The sequence below is a fragment of the Lepidochelys olivacea genome, assembly GCF_965140295.1.
Source record: "Lepidochelys olivacea isolate rLepOli2 genome assembly, chromosome: 6".
Lineage (NCBI taxonomy): Eukaryota > Metazoa > Chordata > Testudines > Cheloniidae > Lepidochelys > Lepidochelys olivacea.
In genome coordinates, this window is record NC_140416.1 from 26534860 (window position 1) to 26560119 (window position 25260).

Sequence of the window (25260 nt, forward strand, 5' to 3'; positions counted from 1 at the left end):
AATACATATACTAAAGTTGTAAAATAAGATTATAATCCCATTCCCTTATGAGGCTGAAGTTATAAATGCAAGCAGAAGGGTGGCTGGAACAAGAAAACATTGGAGTTCTGAATTTCATGCTGTGAAAAGAGGAACTCTGTCTCAGAAATTGTATAAGCCTCAACACGGCTAACACTTAAATCAGAAACCAATAGAAACTAGAATGTTCCAGGAGAAAGCTACAGTAATATGATTCTAATGGGTGTGGGGCAGAGAAATGACAAGCTGTAAAACTTCTGAATAAATTGATATCAAACTAACGTTTACTGAACATTGGTCCTAATCGCCGTGAGGGACCTGGTGGAGAAGATGAATTGAAGGGAACATATTATGTAATCAGTGGAAAGTAGGAAACTGAGATATGGGAAAGCTCCAGACTTGTATTCTCTTCAGACCTCAAACTTACAGTTCAGAGGCAGCAGTAAATCCAACTTTGAATAGCTTCTTCAGTTAAGAATGTTGGTCCCCATTTTTATTTTTTTATTTTGTGTTTGGCTATTTTCTATCTTGCAATACCAGCATATGTACAAAAATTTCACAAATATAAATCAAGGGATTGCTGCCCAAAATAAGCAGATGTGTTGCCCATAATCACCTTGGTGAAAGAGCCTGAATACCTGCATGGACTTTACACCATTTGTTGGTTATCAAACTGACCCTCTGTCTAATAAAGGCAGTAAATCCAAAAATCATGGGGCATATGGAGAATGCTCTGCCTCTAGCCCAGAGATGTTCAGATCTAGGCATTTTTGTCTAAAGTTTTGTCCAAATGATCTAAGTTGTTGTGACCGCACATAAGGAGAGGCATGGACATGTTTTCTTTGGGGCATGTTTATCCCACCAAATTCAGGGTAACTGTCATGTCCATCATACAAGGCCACCAAGAGGGAGGGGCAGAAAGGGCAGTATAAGTGGCGTTGCAACCTGGCACACAGTCACAGCACCACTCACTTATATTTGGCCTGGTGGCCTCTCCGTTGTGAGTGACAGGCAGCTGGGCCAGAAGCTGAGTGCACTGTGACCCTGCATACCAGGTTGCAACACACAGAGCGGGGAGCTGGGACCAGCCCCATGGGACAGGAGCCACTGCTGCCAGGTTAGCGTGATGCAGGCAATCTCCCACACCCTACCCCACTCCCACCTCTGCTCAGTGGTAAGTTGTTTGGAAGGGTGGGAGGCCTCAGTTTCTTCTTTTGCCCTAGTCCCCCAAAAAGCCCTCTGCAGCCCTGCCTTTCCATATTTTAGGAGAAATGGGAGATGGTGTGCAGACTTCTGAAAAATTCATGATTCCAACCAGGAAGACAACCTAGTAAAGATTTTTTTTTTAAAAATAACTGTTTCAAGTTAGGAAATATATTTGTTAGTGATACTGGCATATTAAAATACACATGCCAGTAAAATGTTATGTCACTTGATTGTATACCAGCATACAGAAGACATTGTTAGGGAAGAGGCAGAATGACCAAAAGGAGGAATGTTGTCACTACTGTTAACTAGCAGGCATGTCAGAACTGGGCATTCAGGTGATAGTGATTGGAAGATTAAACTCCATTCCAAGATGTTAGGCATATAGGCTGGTGAATTGAGGGCAATGAAACATTTTAACCTGATTTTTAAATATGCATGTCAGATGTGAATCTATTAAATATCAACACCAAAACTTAAAAAATCTTTCGGGTCTCACAAAAACAGCAGCGTTTAGTTACTGGTTGTGTGATGCTCTCAGGAATGGGACTATGAGACAACACACTGTAGAGATACTACTTTGTGATATATTGCCACTTCATTGATCTCAGAACTTGCGTTGTTAGGGTGTGCAAACATTCCAAGTATTAGTGACTTTGTCTGGCAGGCTAGCAATTTTAAATCTCATCTGCAAACTATTAATGTTCTATTTTATTTGAAAGCCAAATATGTTATCGCTTGGTATCCTGCTAAGGATTAAACTATCATGTACTTGCAGGCATGTTCCTTCTTCAATTCTAATGCAGTACCATTAAAAATCACATTGGTGAATGCAGATCCTCTGGGAGAAGAAATTAATGTTATGTTTAAAGTAAGTTTTTTGGGTTTTTTTCTCCCCTGTTCTACTGGAGGAAAGAGATGGGGTTATGATAACTAATGCCAACAAAACTGGCTAGCTTTGCCACATATCTATGGGCTATTAGCTGCATCTTGAATCTTCTCTTTATATTTAGAAACTGACTTAAGTAACTAGATGAATGAAAATAGCTCACCCCGCAAGAGTGGTTCACATTTGTAGAAGGTTGAAAACTTTTGTACTTACATGGCTCCCATCGTGGTCATATCTTAATGCTTCACAGTCTTTAATGTATTTATCTTCACAACACCCCTGTGTGAGGTAGAGCAGTATTAGCCCATTTTACAGATGGGGAAATTGAGGCAGATACACACTAAGTGACTTTCCCAAGGTCACACCCTGTCTATAGTGGAGCTAGGAATTGAATGTTTCCCAAGGCCAAGTCTAGTACTCTTAACCATTAGACCAGCTTACCTCTCCTCCCCTTCTTGGAGTGAAAGTGTAAGGTTTAAAAAGAGACTATATTCATCTTTCAAACAGTATATCTCAAGGGCTAACTGAGATGTCTGTGTATTGTATAAACTGAAAATCAGCATTTTATATATACAGACTTCATTATGGCCCATCATTTATCCTTTCTCTACACGTAGCAGAGGAAACAAGTCATTCACAATTTAAGAAGAAAAGTATGGTTTTTCTCTTATCTGTCGAGTTCATTGTTCAAAGTATCCTTTTTCTGCTTTTTATTTAAGGTGGGAGAAGATCTGCGACAAGATATGTTGGCTTTACAAATGATAAAAATCATGGACAAAATCTGGCTGCAGGAGGGACTGGACCTGCGGATGGTTATCTTCAAGTGCCTTTCAACTGGAAAAGATCGAGGTACCGTAACCAGATAGAAACTGCCCAATGTATTCCTGCACTTGTCCCCGTGAGGGGCTCTACAACAGATTCTTGGCATCATGCCTCAATCAGTTAAAAGCCCACCGGTTCCTTGTGAATGGCAGATGTGTGTAACAATGAATGCTAGCAATAGACCCCACCCCGCTGAGGGAAACTCAACACAAGAGTAAGAGTGCTTTACAAGTGTAATAGTATTGTGAAACTAAACTGATTGGAATCACCCAGTAGTTTGCTTCAGTTTGTTGGAGATACTCTTCTGCTCTTGACCACTGAGCTCCTTGGTGATCCTTACAGTTAAAGATCAGTGGAACAAAAAAGAAACATGAAAGTGGAAGAGAAACAGAAATTAGATGCAGTGGAGAAAAACAGAACTGAGAAGGATGGATGGAATACAGTAGCAATGCTAATTCTGGCATCCCATATAATACTTTCAGAGATCTATTTAGATCAAAATTGAACTGCTAAAATGTTTGAAGCCACTACCATGACATCAGTCCATCAGAAGAGATGATCAAACTCGCAGGGAGACAGGTTAGAATCAGTACTTGCGTACCTTTATTAATTTCAGTTTTTAAAAAGGAAAATTTTAAAAATCCAATAAACTTTGCACCACATACTCTGTTTACACAGAAATGAGGCAGCCTTTTCTTCAACACTTGTTCTGACTGGATTTGATTCACAAAACATTAAATGCCTTGGAGCTTAAATAGTGGAAGGTGTCCTACACAGGCAATTATTGACTAATACATTGTGGGCCTGATCTTGAGCAGCACTGAGAACTTGCAACTCTTTGAAGTCAGTTGGGTCTGACCCAAAGGCACCCACAAAAGCACAAATGGCAACTTTAGTACTATAAATATTGGCATCCAGATAAATGTGTCTGAGAATAAATTGCTTTTTGAATACAAAAGCTTTGCTTTGGAATGTACAGAAAGCATTTCTTCCCATCTTAAAACTGCTCTAGCCTGACTTACCATGTAATGCCTTTTTTCTTATCCGTCTAATAAAGTATTTTTAAAGTACTTCCAGTGTAATGAACAAAAATGGAAGCTCTATTACAGATTTGTGCCTGCTGCTTCCCCTCTTCTCCAGAAAACACACAAACCTACTATCCAAATAGGGATTTGTGGTTTAGCTATAGGAGTTCTTCTCCTAAATAAGGCCCCTTGTAGCACCACATATTGAGTATTTTGTGTTGCTCTAGAAATAAGTCAACTTGGAGCCTCTTCTACTCCAGCATGTCACTTATACTACAAAGTTAGTCTCCTAAACTACTTAGGAGTGCACATGAGAGATTTTACAGTCATTACGTAATGATTATGCCCAGTGGTGAGCTGGAGCCGGTTCGCACCAGTTCGCTGGACAACCGGTTCTAACAACTGGCCAAAAGTGGCGCCTTAGGCGCTGACTCTGTGGGTGCTCCGGGGCTGGAGCATCCATGGGGAAAATTTTGTTGGGTGCAGAGCAACCACCAGCAGCTCGCCACCCCGCTCCTGGCCCCAGCTCATCTCACCTCTGCTCCACCTCTGCCTCCTCCCCTGAACCTGCTGCCCCACTGTGCTTCTCTTCTCCTCCCCCCCCCCGCCCCTGCATCAGCTGTTCACGCGGGAAGCCTGGGAGGGCTGAGAAGCAAGCAGCGGCTTTGTGCTCAGGCCCAGGGAGGCGGAGGTGAGCTGGGGTGAGGAGTGGTTCCACTACGCATGGCCCCCTCCCCCCCCCACCCCGGCCCTCCTCATGTGCCCTCCTGCCCCAGCTCACCTCCCCAGGCCTGAGTGTGAAGCTGCTGTTTGTTTCTCACCTTTCTCCCCCACCCCACCCCCTGCTTCCTGTGCAAACAGCTGATTCGTGGGAAACCGGGGGTGGAGAAGCGGAGCAGGGCGGCACGTTCAGGGGAGGCGGCGGAGGCGAGCTGGGGTGGGGGAGCTGCCAGTGGGGGCTCTGCACCCACCAAATTCTCCCTGTGGGTGTGCTCCAGCCCCGGAGCACCTACGGAGTCGGTGCCTAAGGTGCCACTTTTGATGTGATCAGTGGGGGGAGCAGCTGCTCCCCCCCATAGCTATGCTTCCCCGCCCCTAGGAGCCAGAGGGACCTGCTGGATGCTTCCTGGGAGCTGCCCCAGGTAAGCACTGCTGGGACTCCCCACCTCACCCCCCTGGCAGGTCCCTCTGGCTCTTAGGGGTGGGGTGGGCGCTCACTATGGTGGCCCACGAGTGCCCCCAGAACCAGGCAGGAGGGTGTCAAGGGACAGGGGAGGGGGGTGGATGGGGCAACGGTCCTGGGGGGTGGGCGCATCAAGGAACGTAGTGGGTTGGATGGGGCAGGAGTCCTGGGGGGCGGGGCACAACCCCCTTGTGGGGTGAGGAGGGAACCGGTTAAGATTTTTGGCAGCTCATCACTGATTATACCCAATACTAGTTTTACACAAATGGCATATTTAACCAGCTGATAGTTTTTTTTGTTTTTTGTTTGTTTTTTTTGGAATCAAAGTAGGAGTTACCTACGATATTCCACAAACCTTAACACAGGTAGTAATAACACACAAGCCTAATTTGCTTACATACATTTTGTAGTATACTTTGTAAAATTGCCTGCAGAGAGGTTTAGCAGACTAACAAAGTTAATAGATTTTTTTCATTGCTTGAGACTGGGGTTGGGCTCTACATTTTAAAATCAAATGTCTACAGGAGACTTCATACCAAATGAGAGGTAGTGGAAAATATAATGTAAAAATAGGATTTAAACCAGAGTAGTCTTTTCTCATGTGTGCTCTCTCCCTCTCTCACAACTTAATTTTTATGTAAAGGAATGGTGGAGCTTGTTCCTGCTTCAGATACACTTAGGAAAATTCAAGTGGAATATGGAGTGACAGGATCTTTTAAAGACAAGCCACTTGCAGAATGGCTGCGAAAGTATAATCCTACAGAGGAAGAATATGAAAAGGTAATTTCCATAGTCTTCCTTTCAAATGTTAAATTTTAAGTTACAGGAGAATACAACTGTTCTGATTCTGCCACTAAATAAGTTTTCTAACCATCTGTTTTAAGGTATTTGGGAAGCTGAATTTTCTGTACTGTATCTACTTCAGAAAAGGAATCAAAACTGACTGTAGGATTGTAAAGGAGTCTCTTTTGGAAACAGTTTAATGTTTCACTTCAGAAATGTCTGTGGAAATGTTTTCTAACTGTAGGAAACATTTCACTCCAAAATTAAAAGTAGGGGGAAGCATGACATTCAGGGCTTATCTACATGACAAAATTAAGTCGACTTAAGTCCACGAACAGCCACTGCAGTAAATGAAGCAGTGGTTCATGTCCACACTTGCTCTTTCAGTGGGCGGTGCATGTCCTCACCAAGAGTGCTTCCGCCAACTGATGTGGGACACTGACAGCTTGATCTTGCACCCCATGCCTAGCTGATCCGAACTGTCATCTGGGCATAGGGCTCACAGCTCACAGCCAAGGGCTCCAGCTGATAGGTGATGTAAGTAACCTTAGTGTCTACCCGAATACTGCATCACCCTAACTATATCAATATAAGTGCTACGCCTTGCGTGGAGGTGGAGTTGTTATGGTGGCATAGCAGGAGATTTACTTCGGTGGAAGCCGCATTGTAGTGTAGACACTGACATAAATAGAATGACATAAGCTGCCTTGCGTTGACCTTACTTTAGTGTAGAACGGGTCTCAATTTTAATCTTGGCTTAGAAGATATGGCCCCTTCTCATGCTGCTTCTCCTTTGGATGCAACACTTCGTTATCAGGCCGGGGTATGCAGATATGGTAAACACACGTTCTTTGGCCTTTGCTTGTGCTTTATCTCTGAACAGCCTTTTCTCTACCTTATCTGCCTTCTGACCCCCAAAAACCTAACAAATTGCCTTTCCCTTTAGCAGTACAGTTCATTTTTCTTAAATGAATAGCTTCCCAAGTAGTCTAAGGGAAGTTTACTTAAGAACTGTCAGCTGCCCAGAGCCACATCCCTATTGTAAAAAGTGAACTCTGAATGAATGATCAACTGAAGTACATTGTTTTTCCCATTGGTAGATTCGCTTTGATCTCATTTACTTTTTGCTAATTTCAGGCTTCAGAAAACTTCATCTATTCTTGTGCAGGATGCTGCGTAGCCACCTACATATTGGGAATCTGTGACCGTCACAACGATAACATAATGCTTCGAAGCACGGGACATATGTTCCATATTGACTTTGGAAAGTTTTTGGGCCATGCACAGACGTTTGGTAGCTTTAAAAGGTATCTTCTGCAGTTTAGCATTTGAGAATGCAAGCAACTTCCCTTTTGCATTTTTCCTCTCACGATTTAACATCTAAATTTTTGTTATCACGGTCCTCAATGTGAACTTAGTATTGTCTTCAAGCTCCTGTGTATGTGGGTCCCACTCATAGTTCACTTGTGTCTTCTGCACAGGAATGCAGGAAGTTTTCTCTAGCAGTGTCCACTAGGGGTCGGACATGCTCTTCCGTTTCTCCACACAAGAGCATAAAGGGCAGGGTGACCCAACTGCCAGCCTGTTCCTTCTGACCGTCCTGGCAGAGTTGGAACTTCTGAGTCCCTTTTTACAGCTTTTAGATTGTAGCTTAGGAGAAAGTTAGTTTTTATATTTTATTGCCTCTTGGCTTAAAAAAAAAAAAAAAAGTAATTGTATTTTTATAGGTAGTTGGTAGCAATACTGGGTTTCGGCCATGATGCCTCAACCACACTTACCGGATTTTAAATCTTGCCTGTTGCGTAGAAGAGTAAGTCCACTTGAAGAGACTAAGAGACATGTTTGGAGGCTGCAGAGATGTGTAGGCTGCATTTACTCCATGGAAGGAGGGAATGGTAAAACTGGCAGACCCAGAGAAGGAAGGGAGAGCCAGAAAATTTGGAAAGGGCTCAGGGAAATGCAGCATAGTACAGGGCGGAACAGACCTTGATTCCGGGCTAGCGGGTCCTGGAGCCAGAACCCAGAGTAGAGGGTGGGCCTGGGTTTCCTAACCAGCCACTGGGGAAGTGGCACCAGCAGGGCAGTGCATAAGAAGACTGCCTGAGCATGTTTGGGAAAAGACTTCCCTCCCCAGAAAGGAAAACCACGATAGTGACCTAGCCAGAGCCCCATATCATGAAGGAGAGGCTGTAGTTCCTGGAGTGAGAGGGGAGACACTGCTGGAGGAGGGTGCAGCACCTAGCAGAGCTAATTCCCAGGATGGCCAAGAGGATGCACCATCAGCAGTGAGTTCACCTCGTGACGAGGATCTTCAGTTTTTTCCCCATCAGAGTTACCAGGCTCCTAAAAGGTTTAAATCTCCTGTTACCACAAGAAATGGTATTTGAGTTTAGTGTTTGTGACTTTAATGAAACGTCTTTTTGAGTCCGTATCTTGTTTTATTCATCACTTATCCATGAAAGCTGAGTTTCTAGTGGCTATTACTTCACCACATAGAGTTAGCTAAAGCCAAGCTCTCATGTCTACCCACCATAGACTTTTTCATATGGACAGTTACATTAAGACCTCCATCCTAAAGTCATACCCAAGTTAATACAGGATTTTCACAGTAACCAGTATATTCACTTACCAGTTTTCTATCCTGGGACTCTTGCTTCTCCTGCAGAATCAAAACAAAACTTCATACTGTGGATGTCGGAGCCCTCTTGTATTACCTAAACAAAACAAGACGGTTGAAGAATCTTAGATTGTGGAATATGGCAGAAGGCTCAGGTCAGACCACTCTGCTTCAGCAAGTTTCCACTGACAGAAGTATGTAGAGCAGCTATGTGGTCATCAGTTCACACACTTAATAGACATTACTCTTTAGTGGCATCATTAGCTGGAAGACCTGTTCTCCAATCTTTGTTCAGATAACCACCTAGCCACCCACCTCCAAAGAATCAAACTGCTTGCTAATTATAGTAAGTGGGATCCATGTGCACAGGCGATCAAAGGTGAAAGAATGGTTACTTACCTTATAGTAACTGATTCTTCAAGATGTTCTGTGTTTGTGGATCCCACGACTCACCCTTCATTCTTGCAGCTCAGAATCTTATCATTGGGACTCTGGGCAGCAAAAGAAATTGAGTAGCCGTTGGGGTCACCCCGCCCTTTATGCTCTTGGGTGGGGGAGCAAGAGCACCTAAAGCGCATGCAGGACTCCTAGTGGACACTGCTAAAGAACTTTCTTAACTCCTGTGTAGCGGGCACAATGCATCATAGGTGGGATCCACATGCATAGACCATCTAGAAAAATCATTTACTGTAAGGTAAGTAACTGTTCTTTTAGGCTGAACCACCCAATTTCCAAAATCCATTTTGGATTCTCATTGTAGACTACTGTGCTTCTGAAAAGTCTCCACAATCTCTCCCTGGCCATCAACTTTGGTAGTTACAGCTCTGCTTGAAGAATGTCAAGGTGTGAAGGCTGCTCCTACATACTGGAGATGTTCTGTGCATTTAAAAACTAGACGCACAGGTGTAGCTTTAAAATAGTGGTTACTATTCCAGCAATTGGAAGATCAAAATGTGCTAATTGGCACAACTGTAGTCTATATTTCATTTCTATAATTTCAGAAATATCACTTTTTCCTTAAGGATATTATTTTTTAAATGAATTTCCTGGACCAAAAGAGCTTTGCACAAATCAGTGAAAAACCTAAGGAAGTTTTTATAAAACCAAACATCTTGTAACCAGGATATTCTAAGATGAGGTTAGTGTAGCTTTTTTAAATGTTGAGATTGTTTGGGGAACAATTAACTCTGACCCCATGACCCCAGCTACCACGTCATAGCTCTGATCACCAAGGAATAGCTGTGTATAATTTGTGGTATAGCTTCTGTATGCTGTTTTGGAGGGCATACAATTATGTATTGCATGATGGAGTACCCTAAACTTTATCAGGAATTGAAAGAGATATGGTAAGGACCCAGGGGTATTATCTGCTGTATACTTTGGAGTGTGGAAGAAGTAAATTGCACCGTCTGGGTCACAGACCAATGGTGAATGAGAACATTTTCCTATAATGCGTATGGAGGATGAGTTGAAACATCTGTGTTTGACTGTCAGCAAGTGGATAATGTGAAGAGGAATAGAATTCATGTTTGGATGGATGGATCATTCTTATGCGCTGGATGATATACTGTATTAGTGTGGGGTGCTGGGTTGTCTCCTCAACGTGCAGTGCCAGAGAGCACCAGTGCTGAGGGTCTCTTAGACTAGAGTCCTTCCTTGGCACTGTCACGTACCGATGCTGGGGTACTCCATTAGGACGCACTCGGTGCCGGGTCCTGGTGGTCCGCAGCAGACTGGGGATGAAGAGCAGATTCCAAGAGCAACTGTTGGTCGGAAATCTCGCTCCTTTTTTGTTCTGGGGTGGAAAGCCCTGCAAATTTTGCACCTTTCTGTCTGGTGTACCTTCCCCAGACAATTCAGACATGAGTCATGGGGGTCGCTCATTGGCATAGACTTACTGCAGGTTCTGTAGCATTTAAAGTCTAGGGCTCACGGCATACTCTGGAGCCCAAGGCGGGTGTTAGGGATTGGGGAAACTCTGCTCCCAAACCTTACTATATACACTATTTCCTAACATTAACTACAACTAAACGAAACTAACTATGGAAAGAACGCTAAGCGAAGCATTTGCTAGGCAAGTGATCGCAATTCCAATGACCATCACTTCTAGTAAAAAGGAACTGGGGTTGGCAGGGTCCTATATCTAGCGCCATGAAGCCCCCGCTCTTGGGGGCTCCATACCTGACCTGATGGGAGCTGCTATGGGAAAAGTTTCCAACAACTGTGTACACATTGCGCACACACCTGATTGGAATTGACATGAACAAGCACTTGAAGATGAACCTAACTTTTTATTCCCTGGTGTTTTCAAATGTAGTTGATTTTACACTGACAATTTTAACGTAGCTTAAAGTTTTTTTTGACTGGAAATTACTACTTTCTGATGTTACCTGGTCACGGAGTAAAACTTCGGATTCATTAATTATTAAATATGATTTTTTTGGAAAGAATATTGTTTCCCTTTGAAATCATGGCTGTAACATTAGAATTATGAAGAATAGATCATACCCTGTGAGTGAGACTGACCTGCTCTCTGCAAGTCCAGTGATCGATTAATGCATGTAGTTCAAGCTCTCGGAAAAATACTGTTTTAGAATAGTAATTTAAATTTAGCAAATTGCAACTAAAAGTGCATGAAATTCCAAGAAAGTCCATTTAATAAACTATGTATTTTTGCTTTCTTTTAAACAGGGATCGGGCTCCTTTTGTGCTAACATCAGATATGGCCTATGTCATTAATGGTGGTGAAAAACCTACTATCCGTTTTCAGTTGTTTGTGGATCTCTGCTGCCAAGCTTACAATTTGATCAGGAAACATGCAAACCTCTTGCTTAACCTGCTTTCACTGGTAATAGTTTTTATTGCACATAATTTTCTTGTAGTTTAATTGTGGATTTTAGTAAGTTCCCTCCTAGGAAGTTACAGCTTCTGCCAAATCCAGTCTATACCAAAAACCTAAATTGTTGGCATTTATACTTCAGAAGCACTTCTAAACGTGCTGTTACAAGCCAGAAATGTAGTAGTGTTCCTGTGGAAATACTGGGGGTACTTGTTACTGAGATTTTTTTACTTAGTTTTTGCACTATGGAAACTAAAATATAGCATAAATTTCCTACCTCTTACTACAGAAGCTAAAACTAAAGTAACTGCTAAATATTAAGAATTCCAAAACTAATTTTTCTTCAACTCTGGTGTTAACTGGCACAATGTGGTGGTGGGAGTATTTATTGGTTAATAGCATTAGTATTTGGGGCATTTGGGTACTACATTAATCAAGTTTGGGGCCCTTCGTGTTTTAATTATTTAAATATAAAAATAGATTTGATATCTTGTTCCAATGTAAAAATAGTAACTCGTCTTCTATAGATGCTTGCTTCAGGGTTACCAGAACTTACTGGAGTTCAAGACTTAAAATATGTCCAAGATGCTCTTCAGCCACAAACTACAGATGCAGAAGCTACAATTTTCTTTACAAGGTACTAGATAAGTGACAAGTGAAACAGAACCAAAATATATAAACTCACCACTTTTTTTTCCTGTTAGAAGCTCCTTCACTAAGATACTAAAACACTGAGACACTGTAATACTTACAGCTTATAGAAGTTCAGTAGTCTTGAAATTATCCTAATTATAAAATAAAATACTAATCTGTTATCTATCACTAATTGAGATCTGTACAGAACTTCATTTTCTCAAATGCTTAAATATAGGGCTAAAATGTTGAGGCTGTTTTATTTAAAAAAAAAAACCAGTGAAAATTCTAATGCATAAAATTCTGGGGGTAGTAATAGCTTAACAGCTTTATTTTGCTGTCCATCAGACTTGCACATTCATGAGGAAATATTCCCTAAATTGATTCCATAGCTAATATCACTCTTCTAAAGCTGTTTACAGTGGGAACCCTCTTGTGAAGTCGCATCTTTCAAAGAACAACTCTCACTGGAACTGCAGTTTGCCATGTTTTAGAAACCGTTCAGAAATCTAATTATAAATATTTTTGCTGTATCCAGTTTTCACTAAGTGAACTACTGGATCTCCTGCAGCATATTGTTTGTTGATTGCTTAACCTAAATTAATGAAAAATATGGTACGCATACAGCCTTGACAAACTCTGGACAACCTTTGTTGTTCAATATCCAATACTCAAATTTTGGGTAAAGTTATCCCAGCACATGCAGAAATGTCGTCATGTCAATGGACCAGTAACCATTTTTTTTTTTGTCAAAACGTAATGTGTCCTTTTACCTCAGTGAGGATTTGATATATTTTAGAACTTGGAAGTTAAGGTGCTGACTGACAAAATTGGAATGTGTGCTCTGAATATGTAATTGTGCTCCAGCATTCAGTTATTTTCTCTTTTATAGGCTTATTGAATCCAGTTTGGGAAGTGTTGCCACAAAGTTTAATTTCTTCATTCACAACCTGGCTCAGCTGCGTTTTTCAGGCCTACCTTCCAATGATGAGCCCATTCTCTCATTTTCTCCCAAAACATATTCACTTAGACAGGATGGTCGAATCAAGGAAGTGTCCGTGTTTACGTACCAAAAGAGGTACAACCCAGATAAACATTATGTAAGTGTGTAGATTTTATTCCAATTTGTAAATACTCATTCTGCATGCTGCCACTGCCATACTTCCTCTCCACTGTTCACTTTTATTCACGTTCTCTTCCTCCAAATAAATTCAACTCTTATTAACAGAGAATTAGTCTATGCCCCAAAAGTGTAAAAAAAAAAAAAAAAGGGGGGGGTGGAGGGGGAGCAAAACATAGCTATTCCTAAATGGGTTGATTCTGTTGTTTCTCTCAGCTGTCTATTTACCTACCAAGAATGGGAACAGAACATTAATTAATTTAGTGTAGAATACATTACAGGTTTACTGTAATTCTTCCTAAATCAAGCATTATAATCAGGGAATTAAGATTAAATGTGTAAAAGACATGTTAAGGTATGGAGAAAGTACAGTTAGTGTACCCAAACAACCCTGTAGTAACACTATGCAATAACAGTATGATTAAGAAGTTTAGTTTTTGTGGACCCAGATTAAATTGTTTTTAAAGACTCCTTAGATTTTTTTTTTCCACATGGTGCACTACAGCTATGGTTATTGCAATGCCCTAACTGCCTTTCCATATCTTAATGTGTTTAACGCAGATCTATGTGGTGAGAGTCTTGAGAGAGGGGCAAGTTGAACCAATGTTTGTCTTCCGGACATTTGATGAGTTCCAGGAGCTTCACAACAAACTTGGTATTCTCTTTCCTCTTTGGAAGTTACCAGGGTATGTTTCTAATTAAGATACCTCCTGTCCTTTATGTAGACAAAGGAATTTTATATTACATTTTCTTTCACTGAGTTTTTCCAGTGTTGGCATAAGTGTTAAAAGGGGAAGTTCTCACCCTTTACTCTGCTGTTGGGCTCACATCCAGAAATATATCTAATCATGGATGACAACAAAAATAGCCACTGTCTCTCTTTGAAGAGGGGAGGTCTTTCTTTGCTTAGTAAGACATCAGCTTGCTGTATTTGGTTTTCCTAAGTTCAAATCATTAAGGTATACAAAGTATTTCTTATTTTAAAAGAATTCTCTTTAGTTCCCTTTTGAAAGCGTTTCTGTGCTGCTGACATTGGGTCACAACAATTTTCATGATGCCCTGATGATAAAATTGGAATGAAAATTTGGCAGGGTGTGGCCTTTTTGTAAAGGATGTACCTTTTTGCCATCCCTATAAAAATCCACCCAAATTTGACCAATCAGTTTGCATATGTTCAGTGGCGACTTCTTATATTTTAGCAGCTAAATTCCCCAAAGACTTTGTCCACATTGAGCATGTTCCATCCCATAACTGATCAGGATGTTCTCTGCAATTGATGCTGTTGGCTGTACCAGGGCTGGATCTGAGAGCAGGGAGCCTCTCTCCTGTGCTCTGTAATGCCCCTGCTGCTCCAAGGTAGCATGGCGGAAAAAGCTACCTGATTCAGAAAAGAGCTGGACCTGTGGGTGGTAGATTGGGATAAAGTCTCCCTATCCCTCTGCTGTCAGCAAATATCTGTGAAACCCACTGGCTAAGTGTCCAGTTTAGCTAAAGTGCTAGTCCACATGCAGGATGATAAGCTATCAATCAACCTGCTGTCAATTACTCCATTAGCTCAAGTGGTAAAGGTTTGTGTGATGGATCTCAAGGTTCCAACCCTGCTGAGGACCCATGTGTGTTGATATGATGACACATGGAACTTCTGTCTTTCGTTAGCTTTTTTAAAAAAAACCTGGGGGAGCACGCGCACACACCCACACCCTCCCCACCATGTTAAGGTTGCAAAGTTAAGCAGTGCTGGAATGCTGGAATTAAGGATGGCCGGGCAACCTTAATTCATCTTGTGTATATGCATTATGTTGTAGTCATTGATTACATGACCATATGCTTTTTTTTTCCCACAGGACCCCAGCCTCATTCAGTGCACAGGCTGGACCTGCTCTGGGATGAGTTGGGGTTATGTGGTGAAGGAGGTGGTTGTGTGTAAGACCCCCTGCTTCATAAGGTGGTAGGTGTGTGTAGTGAATGAAGCTAGAGAGGGCAGGAAGACAAAGGTTGGTCTCATGATTAAGACTGCTGAAGACTGCCCTCAAGATTTGTATTTTATTCCTGCCTCTGTCAGTTCCTTTTCACAGATAGTGACTAATTGTGTGTTCAGTTTTTTCTGGGTGCCTGACTTTAGACCCAGGGGTCTAATTTGCAGAAGGTCTGGACAGCTGCAACTAAAGTCAGTGGAAGCTATGCTTTAAACATGTAAGGTACTCTGAACTACATTGAACAATGAAAAAACAAAATAGCGACTGCTGCTTATTAATTGTGCATTGAAAAAGGCAAGAGTTGTGTGGAAGGTATGTCTGTGGTAGTATGTAATCATGTACTTAAAGACTATACAACGCATATACACAAAGGAGTTGAATTAAATTTGCACATTGACTCTGGCACTTCCAAGCTTGTGGCTTTGCAACCTTAATATTTGAATGTATTTTTGTGTGTAATGTTGAATATAGCAAATATAATGGTGTGTTCATAAAGCAAATACACTAGTGTGCTTTGTCTCAAGTCATGACTTCATTGGCAAGAATACATATCAGCCGTTCAGGATTTAAGTTGTACTTAAATCTTAACTAACTTCAGTAAAATTAGCAACAAAATGCATCTTGTCATTCTCTTGTAGCTTTCCTAATAAGATGGTTCTGGGAAGAACTCATATAAAGGATGTAGCAGCCAAAAGAAAAGTAGAGCTGAACAGCTACGTACAGAGTTTGATGAACAGTTCAGCAGAGGTGTCAGAGGTGACTGCTCAAAGCATTTACATAAAATGAGTTCAAACTCTCACATTTTAGTACATTTTAAGCTAACATGTAACCTTTTTCCCAAATGCAGTGTGATCTTGTTTATACTTTTTTTCACCCTTTACTTCGTGATGAGAAAGCTGAAGGAATAGATGGAATAGCTAAGCCTGCAGGTAGGAACACATGTTTTTTGGGGGTAAATTGAATGACTGCAATATAACATGAAAAACTTGAAAGTACCGCACAGTATAAAATCCAACTTTTGATTCCTCAGTTTAATAATTTTCCCCTCATGGAAAAAATAATCAGCCTTCAAATCAAATTCAAGCCTCCTTTACTTTGAAAATGTCTTTCAGGGTAAATCCTACACCATATGGTTTCAGATCAAGCAAAATAAAAATTGCACATAAGCGAGAATTTCTTGCTTATTTTTAATGCTTTTATTAATCAGATCAAATAAATACAGTAACTCCTCGCTTAACCTTGTAGTTATGTTCCTTAAAAATGCAACTTTAAGCGAAATGATGTTAGGCGAATCCAATTTCCCCATAAGAATTAATGTAAATGGAGGCGGGGAGGGTGGAGGTTAGGCTCCAGGGAAATTTTTTTCACCAGACAAAAGACTAATATATAGTTTTTAAACAAACAGTTTAATACTGTATACAGCGATGATGATGATGATTGTGAAGCTTGGTTGAGGTGGTGAAGTCAGAGGGTGGGATATTTCCCAGGGAATGCCCTCAAGGGTTAACTCATTGTTAATGTAGCCTCACTCTCAACAAGGCAACACGAATGGAGGGAGGGGAGACAGCATGGCAGACAGACACCCTGTGTGTGTGTGTGAGAGAGATGCACATGGCCTCTTTAGGTACGCTGACCCCACTCTTAAGTTCACTGCCTTTTTAAGTTAATCAGCAAGCTGAGATGGCCACTGCTGCCAGGAAGCTCCCTCAGTCCTGAGCCCTGTCCTGTGTCCCCCCTGCTCTATGGAAGATGGGGTAAGCAGGGTGCAGGAGCAGGGGGGACACCCTGACATTAGCCCCTCTGTTCCTCCCCACAGCAAGCAGGAGGCTCTGGAGAGCAGCTCCAAGGCAGGAGCAGCACATGGCACTGGGGGGAGGGACCTCTGAACTGCCAGCAATTGATAGCCTGCTGGGTGGCTGCTGCACGGGGGGCTTGCTGGTCCACCCTGGTTCCAAGCCCCCACCAGCTTGCTCCAACAGGCTGCTCTTCCTGCAAGCAGTGGGCAAAGCAGGCGGCTGCCAAACGACATTATAAGGGAGCATTGCGCAACTTTAAATGAGCATGTTCCCTAATCAGCAACGAAACAATGTTAACCGGGACGACTTTAAGTGAAGAGTTGCTGTACTCCAATTCTCTCACTCTAATCCTCCATGGTGATGCCTGTTAGAATATCTATTCTTTCTGGGTACCCAGACCTTGCCAATTTTGGAGGTAAAAAGTTCCTGACACACTGATAAAAACTGAAAAAAGGACGTGAACTTGGCATGTCTTACATTTTTCAGTTTTACCTTAGTACAGTGGTACTGATGGACAATTGTGTGAAGGAAAATAACCTGTGTGCATATTTTTAGATGCAAGTCAATCAAGTCCTACCTCAGGCAAAGTGGGAGGAGAAGTAAAGTTGTCCATCTCGTATAGAAATGGCACTCTGTTTATCATGGTGATGCACATTAAAGACCTGGTGAGTGAAGAAAGTGAACCAAAAATTCACAAACTTGTATGATATGAATGACTGCCATAGTACGCTGTGGGATGTTGGTGTGTGAGAGACAGAATAGAAGTATCTTCTTAAAACACATTTGTCTTCAGTTAGTCTGATTATGAGGAGTTGCTCATATGTTAGGTCATTTGGGGTGAACATAGACTCTAATGCATTTCTTTTAAAGAAAAATTCAAATGGACTACATTAAAATAGAATGAAGGCTAGTTGTTATGCTCTGTATTTACAGGTTACTGAAGATGGTGCAGATCCAAATCCTTATGTAAAAACATACTTACTTCCAGATATAAACAAAACATCTAAGCGCAAAACCAAAATCACACGAAAAACAAGGAACCCAACATTCAATGAAATGGTAAGAAAAGTCAATTACCTGGTAAAGATTCCATAACTGCCTTTCATAAATACATGCTGGTGACTACAATTTATTTGAAAGCCTGGTAAATAATTCCTGTCAAACATCTCTCAGTAAATTTGCTTTGCACCTCTGAAAGCTTTGTACCTTATAAATGTGCACACTCCTGTTCCAGATTTATTCCCAGCCCTTCTTCTTACCCTATAATAAAAAAAAAATTAATATGTAAACAAGCTATTCTAATTTAAAGAATACCTTAAGTGTGGTAAAGCAGAGTTTCTCATAATAAAGATTGTAACTCTGGAAGAGGTGAAAAAAATCTTAGATATTGGCATAGTCGAACTTGAATTCACAAAATGCATTGGCTATAACCCACATCACTTGATGGCTCTCTGGTTGCTCTGAACTGATTGGACTTAGCAATCTTTTCACTTACCAGCACCTTCCATCCAAGCTACTCAGGATACTTTAAGTTACACAATACCCCTCTAACGGATAAACATCCCCTTTTTACAAAGGATAACTGAGACACAGACTTGCCCGGGGTCACACAGCAAGTCAGTGGTCGACCCAGGAGAACAACCCAGGAGCCCATCTATAAATCCCTTTAACCGCCAGCTGTCCTTATAATTCTGGACATCTAATAAACTGTCTTAGCTTTCATTGGCTGTGTGTTTTTTCATAGCTTGTGTACAGTGGATACAGTAAGGAGACTTTGAAGCAGAGGGAACTTCAGCTAAGTGTGCTCAGTGCAGAATCGTTGCGTGAGAACTTCTTTCTGGGTGGAGTTATGCTGTCCCTAAAGGATTTCAACTTGAGGAAGGAGACTGTTAACTGGTATCAGCTGACTGCTGTGCCATATCTGTGAACTCCTACAGCAGAAAATAACAGAAGTGAAGCAATTCTGCTCACTTGTGCTTTGTGCGTTTTTCCTACTTGAAAATAACTTGGACATTTTAAAATGAGACTCTGCGTTTCAACACGTGTTGGACCAACCCTCCCCAAGCTAAAACCACAGGATTTCTAGAAACCACCTGTTTTTCACTTACGTGGTGATATCCAAGCATTAATCTAAATTAATTTTTGTAATCATAGTACTTGCGGGTAACTCAAGTTTTAAACCATCCCTGGAATATTCAGATAGTTTATTCTGGCTTTACTGTATCAGTTCAACCACATTTAATCACTTGCCCTGTGGATATAGTACAAGTCGTCTTTTCTGTTACCTGTTACATTATACATGGCAAGGTGTTGTAGAATGCCAGAGGAAAGATGTGGGTGGTTTATGATGACGTTCCCACGATTCACCATTCATTGGTGCAGCAATGGTCAGTAAAATGTCAGTGGTTGCACAAACAGTCAGAAACGAAATTGGACAGAACAGCTAGAAAACATTTGTCGCATTTAACCTCAAGGTTCAAATGTATCTGAAACATTGATCAGAATGAGTGCCCATGATGGAAGTTGTAAATAATGGTGCCTTACCTTATAATTCAAATGCTTCTTGTACCTCATTTCTGAAATTTAAAAATGTACCTGTTAGCCAGGTTTAACAAATGCTCTTATCCAGCTCTTTTTAAAAGGGGCAGATACATGACACCTTCTGAATCTTTTATTTGGAAAACGTATTCAGTTTCCTAGACATAGTTTGAGTTTTATACCAGCTATCTGAGTAAGATTAATCAATCCATTTAAATGAAGTCCTCTGTGCGAGACACTGATGATTTGCAAACTTTGAATGAAGACCGGGTTGGTTGTGATGCCACATGTGTGATCTTCCCACGTTTTAAAACCGTTCTTAAAATGTCAAGGACCTCAGTAGTGCAGTCAGCAAATACATTAGCTTGTCATCTAGGGACTCGGGTTCAACTATCAGGTCACAAATGATATTTACACATAAAATACTTTACGTCACAACTTCACGTAATTGATTCTCCCCACTTGAAAATCCTAGGACTCCAATAGCAGATACGTTGCAGGTCAGAAATGATTTGCGTTGGCAGATATACTTGGCTCATTCTAGTGTTCAGTCCCTCACTTCTTGTAAAAACTCTATATTGATAAATTTTATTCCTTTATGTGATACAATATTTAAAACACCATAGGGTGCAAATACAATTTACGGTCTCATGCATGTGATTAGTTACTCTACTGGGTCTAGCTGCAGTACATGTATAGTTTTCTCATTCACCTATCAGTTTTATGGTGATCACAGTCTGTTCTCTTTGGACAAAGCTGTCTGAAGACTGTAAAATCACACTAATTTTTAGCACTATTTTAAAAACACTTTTCAATCAAGGCTGACAGTGATAGAACTTAAAGTAAAATATGCAATGAAGAAGCCACAGGACAGGCAACTTGCAATCCATTTTATTTGTCCATCAATAAAATGCTCTTTAGATTCTTCCCCCGCCCCCAAACACACACACACACTCTCACTCTCTCTTATAATGACCAATCATCTTTCCAACCCAGAAGAGCAAAGTACAATAGAAAAGTACACTTAAATCTTCTTTTGGTGCCTAAAACATTCACGGTCCAATTTCTTAGGAATGATTACAACAAAAATCTAAGAATGTCTTTCTGAATGTTAAACTGATGGGAGCTAGTTAAAATAAAAACCAAAATCCCAGTTTTATTAGCTATCTTGTGCATAATTTTTTTCATTCAGTATATAGCATGTAAATAGTAACCTATAGTAAATATAACGAACTAGATTTTATTTCCTGCTCACTTGATGCTTTTGAGACTTATTCCATTCCATCATCAAAACCACAAGTCACTTAGACACAGGAAAGTAGACTACTGTTTTTGTGAAACGTTCCATTGTTAAATAAATTGAAAGCAATACATACTGCCTTTTTGCAGTGTTATTACAGCACAGTGTCTTACAGCACAAAATATACTGGTAAGTAGAAACTCAATGCTTTTTTAAAAATTGATTTTGCAGCTGTGACAGTTGTCTGGACTTCGGTTAAATATGTAGTACTGTATGATTGTTAGCATTTGTCCTGACCTCTGGTTAACAGTGTTCATAGCTCAACTGATTTCTGTGCCTTTCCCTCCCCTTTTACAAAATCCACATTGACTCAAGCTTTTTAGGATCATGTTTTTATTTTTTTGTCTGTAAAACCTAGTCTTGGGTCCTCACCAAAATATTAGAGGAACAGCACTGAGTTTGCATCTCTTTGCACTATTCTTGATGGGTTAGAAAAAATCAGTGGTCAAGACTTTTGATAAACTGTTAATCATTTTTATTATTAAAGGATAAATAAAAGTAAGCATGATAAAGGAACATACTAAAATTGGGATGAAATTTGTTTTAAAATATAGTCTCAACAGCTTTTTATACCTTGTTTGATCTAGTAAAAATTACATTTTATGCAACATATGTGGCCTGCAGCCAGAAATAGAATAGTCTCTAAGGAGCATATGTTTTGATATTTGAAAATAACGGCTTGCTCTGAGAACAGTTATCGCCTCATTTTCTCTACTAAATAACCTAACCTAGGACTTTGCACTGATGTTTTTTTACTGCCTTTTTATGATCTACAGGTACCTATATGTAGAAGCATGTGCGATCTTTGATAAAAAGTTCTCATTTCTCTATTTTTTTAAAAAGGTTGTGTAGACATCTCAATATCTTGCCTTAAAGTGACTGCTCTTTCTAGGATTCTAATATGGTGGGTTTTTTTTCAAATTAAATAAATCTTATTTCTGGTATTTGCAGGATATGCATGTTACATAGAGGGGAAAAATGTTTGGCCAATATTGCACCATTCTCATAATCCACAGGAAATTAATTTCCTTGTATGCTATTTACTCACATACTGTGATTAAAATAGTGTAAATATTTCATAGATGGTATTGGTAAAACTCATTGGGAGCAAATATGGTAGTTTGCCTCACATTATCTATACATCTGTAAGAACCAAATAATTCAATTATAGCGATAGCTAATTAAGATGCACAATATTGCCATCAAAACCCTACCTGTAATGAATGGGTTAAATGTGACTGTCTTACAATGACATTAAACACTATTCTGGAATAAAGAACTTGTGCGGTCTCTTTTCCCTCCCTTCTCCACTCAAACAGAAACCTCTGAAGCCAAACTCTACCCTAAGATGTGGGCAACTTTATTTGAAAACCAAAAGGAAAAGTCTACATGTGTCAAGATACTAATTGGCCTTCAGTATTCAAAATACCCAGTGCTATAAAATTTTTTCCCCATATGTTAGTATTAAATTAACCCTAATAGTGACCTTTGTAAACATCCGAGTTGAAAACTTTCAGTACAGGGGATTTAGCCGGATATTTTCCATGGCCTATTGTTAGGGCTCAATGTTTCATGGATTCCATGACTTCTGCAGGGGCCAGTGTGGCTGACCCCAGGGCTGCCCAAGCAGCTGGCTTTTGGGCCAGCTGCTTAGGCGGCCTCGGGGACAGCCACACCGGCTGCTGCTGGAGTGGTCCCACAGCCAGCCACACTGACCACTGTTTGAGAAGCCCTAGGAAACTAGCCCTGGGGACTCCCCAAGCAGCAGTTCTCAGGTGGCCAGTGCAGCCGCTTCCTCGGGGCAGCAGTGCTTGGGCGGCCAGTGCAGCTGTCCGTAGTCTTCCCCTGGGCAGCCAGTGTCACAGCAGGCCCCAGCAGTGACCCCCATATTTATAGTGTCATGGATAGGTCACGGGCCCATAGATTTTTCGTCTTGCCTGTGACCTGTCCATGACAGGCTACAATTTAGTCATGGGTATCTATAGTATATCTTATGGTTCACTTAAGCATATTCTATCAAATTCAGGGTTAGGGTTCCTCTCCTCACCGGGAAACCTCAGCACAGTGATGATCCCAACAAATTATATTTGTGTGCATGTAAAATGCAAAACACTTATTTCTACAGATGGGGAAGGGCTGGAATTCATTCTTAGAAGCCTTAAGGAAGGGAGACAGTAGAAGAAAAGTGATCAATAAAAGAAACCAAACCAAAACTAGCCCACTCCTGAACTTTGGAAAACCTCAACTCTGTACACAGAGCTATGAAATCCTGAGTTTGTACACTAGCAATAAGCAGGAAAAACAAGTCTACAGTAGTTGGAAATGGTGGATTTATGTATCTCATGTAATCAATAAAAACTAAATTCATTCAGGAATGAATTCTTATTTCTTAGGTGTGCAGGTATGATTCTTAGTATATTTCTTCTCACTTCAACCTGATGCCCTTTTAACAAAAAAAAAAGTCAAACTGTAAGATTAACCTCTAGAAAGTTTTAAAACCCATATCAAACAATCGGCTCAAGTCAATGGAAAGTGGTTAATTACAATTTGTCTTTATGGGGTTAGAAGTCCAGTAACACTGAGCGAATAATTAGGGAAGTAATATGACTAGTATTCACAGCCTTCAGAGAAAAGTCTTGTCTTTTTTTTTTAGTATTTTCCTCCCTTTACAATCACATCTGCACCAACTTTTTTTCTAAAAGAATCCTAGTGTAGTTAAAGTTGTAGGACTAAATCACAACTTACCAGCAGATACATAAAACGTTGTAACAAAAATGTTCAAGGATTTATCTCCAGGCGTTAAAGTAAAAATTGTGTTAGAATTAAAGTTCTAATGCATTTTTGGACTGGGGGTAAACAGGAAAAAAATAGGGGTGTAGATGCAGCTGTGCTTGCCAGTCTCCACTACCCATCTGTAACAGAGCACTACAGCTTGATGAACATGGTGCACAGATGTTCTGAGCAAAACACTTGCTGGATGCTACAAGAGTAAGTTGTGCATGGCCTATCTGGTGCTGTGGTTGACAGGAAGGGGTTTCTTCCTGGCAGGAGCAGAATGTACTATAAACTGCAGTGCTCGGTGTGTTGACTTGCAAGGAAAAATTAACCATGTCACATACTCTAACCTTTTGCATATGAAACTTCCAAATTGTTGGAAAGGGCAAGATTCAAAGAATTTAGTCAACACCTGTGGCAATGTCACCAGGAGGAAATGTTAGGAGAAAATAACCACTTAGGTATATCAAGCACTAACGGGACTAGGAAACTGCAATATTTTTTTTAAGGTACTAGACTAATGCTAAGGCCTATATTGCTTGGCAGGTTAGGACAATGGCCAGTGCTGCCAGATCATAGTAAGAAAAAAATATCTTCCACCACCTATGCCTACTCTGACTAGGGAGGCTACTTATGCACATGGGCTCAGCCTTGCTGTCAGTTTCCTCCCTGGCTGTTTACTCAACTGTTGCCTCTTGCCAGAGCTGCAGAGGTGAGTGCTCTGTGGCCCAGTGTGGATATGGTGTGAAGAGTGACATGAGCAGGTGTGGGCGCATGCCCTGTCTGCCTCTGACACAGGCTAAGGTGCTGTGGGTGCCCAGGCTTTTACCTTCCCCATTTAGCAGGGGTTAGAGACCGCGTGCCTTGGTTGGAGGACTGGAATCTCTGTTGATGCCGGGGGGGACGGGGCGGCATAGCCCCCCCTTTGAGTCTGAGCCTCGTGGGGGCCTGGGCAAGCAGCACAGAGCAAAATGGGTACTGAGCAAAGCAGAGGGGAGCTCTTGCTGGGCAGCCTCTCACCATGAGAGTGGCACGGGTGGGTCAGACTAATGGTCTATCCGCCCCGCGTACGGTCTTCCAAGAGTGGCTGCCATCAGGCGCTTTGGAGGGAATGAGCAGCGGAGCGCTCCTGGCGTGGATCCAGCCCGTCCCAGCGCCGGACGGAGGGCCAGGCCCACCCCGATCCCGAATCTCTGGCCAGCTTGGGAACGCCCAGCTGGACCCGCCCCCTCCACGAGCCCGCCTGGCTCCGCGCTCCCCCGCCCGCGCTGCGTGGCGAGGAAGGTCCCGGGCTTGGCTTTACACTGGCTGCCGCCGGCGACCCCGGCTCTGCGAAGGGTCCATTAGAAACGGGCCTCAGGCCGCTCCCCCGCCCGGCGTCTCTCTGCCAAGCGCAACGTCCCGGTCTTTCCCCGGGGGCCCCTGGCCGCTCCTGGCGCCCCTTCCCCCGGGCCCAGCCGCTGCGGGAGCTCGTGGGGCTGGGACCCGCCCGCCCGCTCCTGGCCCCTGCGCGGGGCAGGCCTGGGCGCCCGCCGGGCCGCTGGAGGCCAGCGGGACCCGCCTGTGACGGAGTGGCGGCGCAGGGCACGCTGGGATTTCTCATCCGCACTCGCCCGCCCCCAGCGCCCGCTGGGAAGGCTCCTCCTGTCGCAGTGCATGCTGGGAGCCATAGTTTCCCCCCCGCCTCCCCGGATGGGTGAGGAGACCGCCTCTCTGGTTGGCCGGCGCGCGGACAGGGCG

The 25260-nt window shown here is 42.0% G+C and overlaps 1 protein-coding gene and 1 long non-coding RNA gene across 3 annotated transcripts in view; one reads left to right on the forward strand and one right to left on the reverse strand.

The window, feature by feature from the left end:
- PIK3C2A (phosphatidylinositol-4-phosphate 3-kinase catalytic subunit type 2 alpha) overlaps nucleotides 1–22024 on the forward strand; it is a 173260-nt gene extending 151236 nt beyond the window's left edge. For both annotated transcript variants that reach the window (XM_084629854.1, XM_084629853.1), the window contains exons 21-33: nucleotides 2003–2095; nucleotides 2833–2962; nucleotides 5787–5923; nucleotides 7064–7233; nucleotides 11235–11391; nucleotides 11910–12019; nucleotides 12908–13115; nucleotides 13697–13821; nucleotides 15750–15867; nucleotides 15959–16040; nucleotides 17463–17572; nucleotides 17841–17966; nucleotides 18652–22024. In XM_084629854.1, coding sequence (XP_084485980.1) covers nucleotides 2003–2095; nucleotides 2833–2962; nucleotides 5787–5923; nucleotides 7064–7233; nucleotides 11235–11391; nucleotides 11910–12019; nucleotides 12908–13115; nucleotides 13697–13821; nucleotides 15750–15867; nucleotides 15959–16040; nucleotides 17463–17572; nucleotides 17841–17966; nucleotides 18652–18834 — 1749 coding nt within the window. In that variant the 3' untranslated portion in view covers nucleotides 18835–22024. The remainder of the gene's footprint in view (nucleotides 1–2002; nucleotides 2096–2832; nucleotides 2963–5786; nucleotides 5924–7063; nucleotides 7234–11234; nucleotides 11392–11909; nucleotides 12020–12907; nucleotides 13116–13696; nucleotides 13822–15749; nucleotides 15868–15958; nucleotides 16041–17462; nucleotides 17573–17840; nucleotides 17967–18651) is intronic.
- LOC311521527 lies at nucleotides 2331–18634 on the reverse strand. The gene is made up of 3 exons (XR_014711906.1): nucleotides 18114–18634; nucleotides 8556–8640; nucleotides 2331–2392 (listed from the first exon to the last, which is right to left on the reverse strand). It is a non-coding gene; the product is annotated as an uncharacterized lncRNA (long non-coding RNA).
- Nucleotides 22025–25260: the final 3236 nt, after the last annotated feature.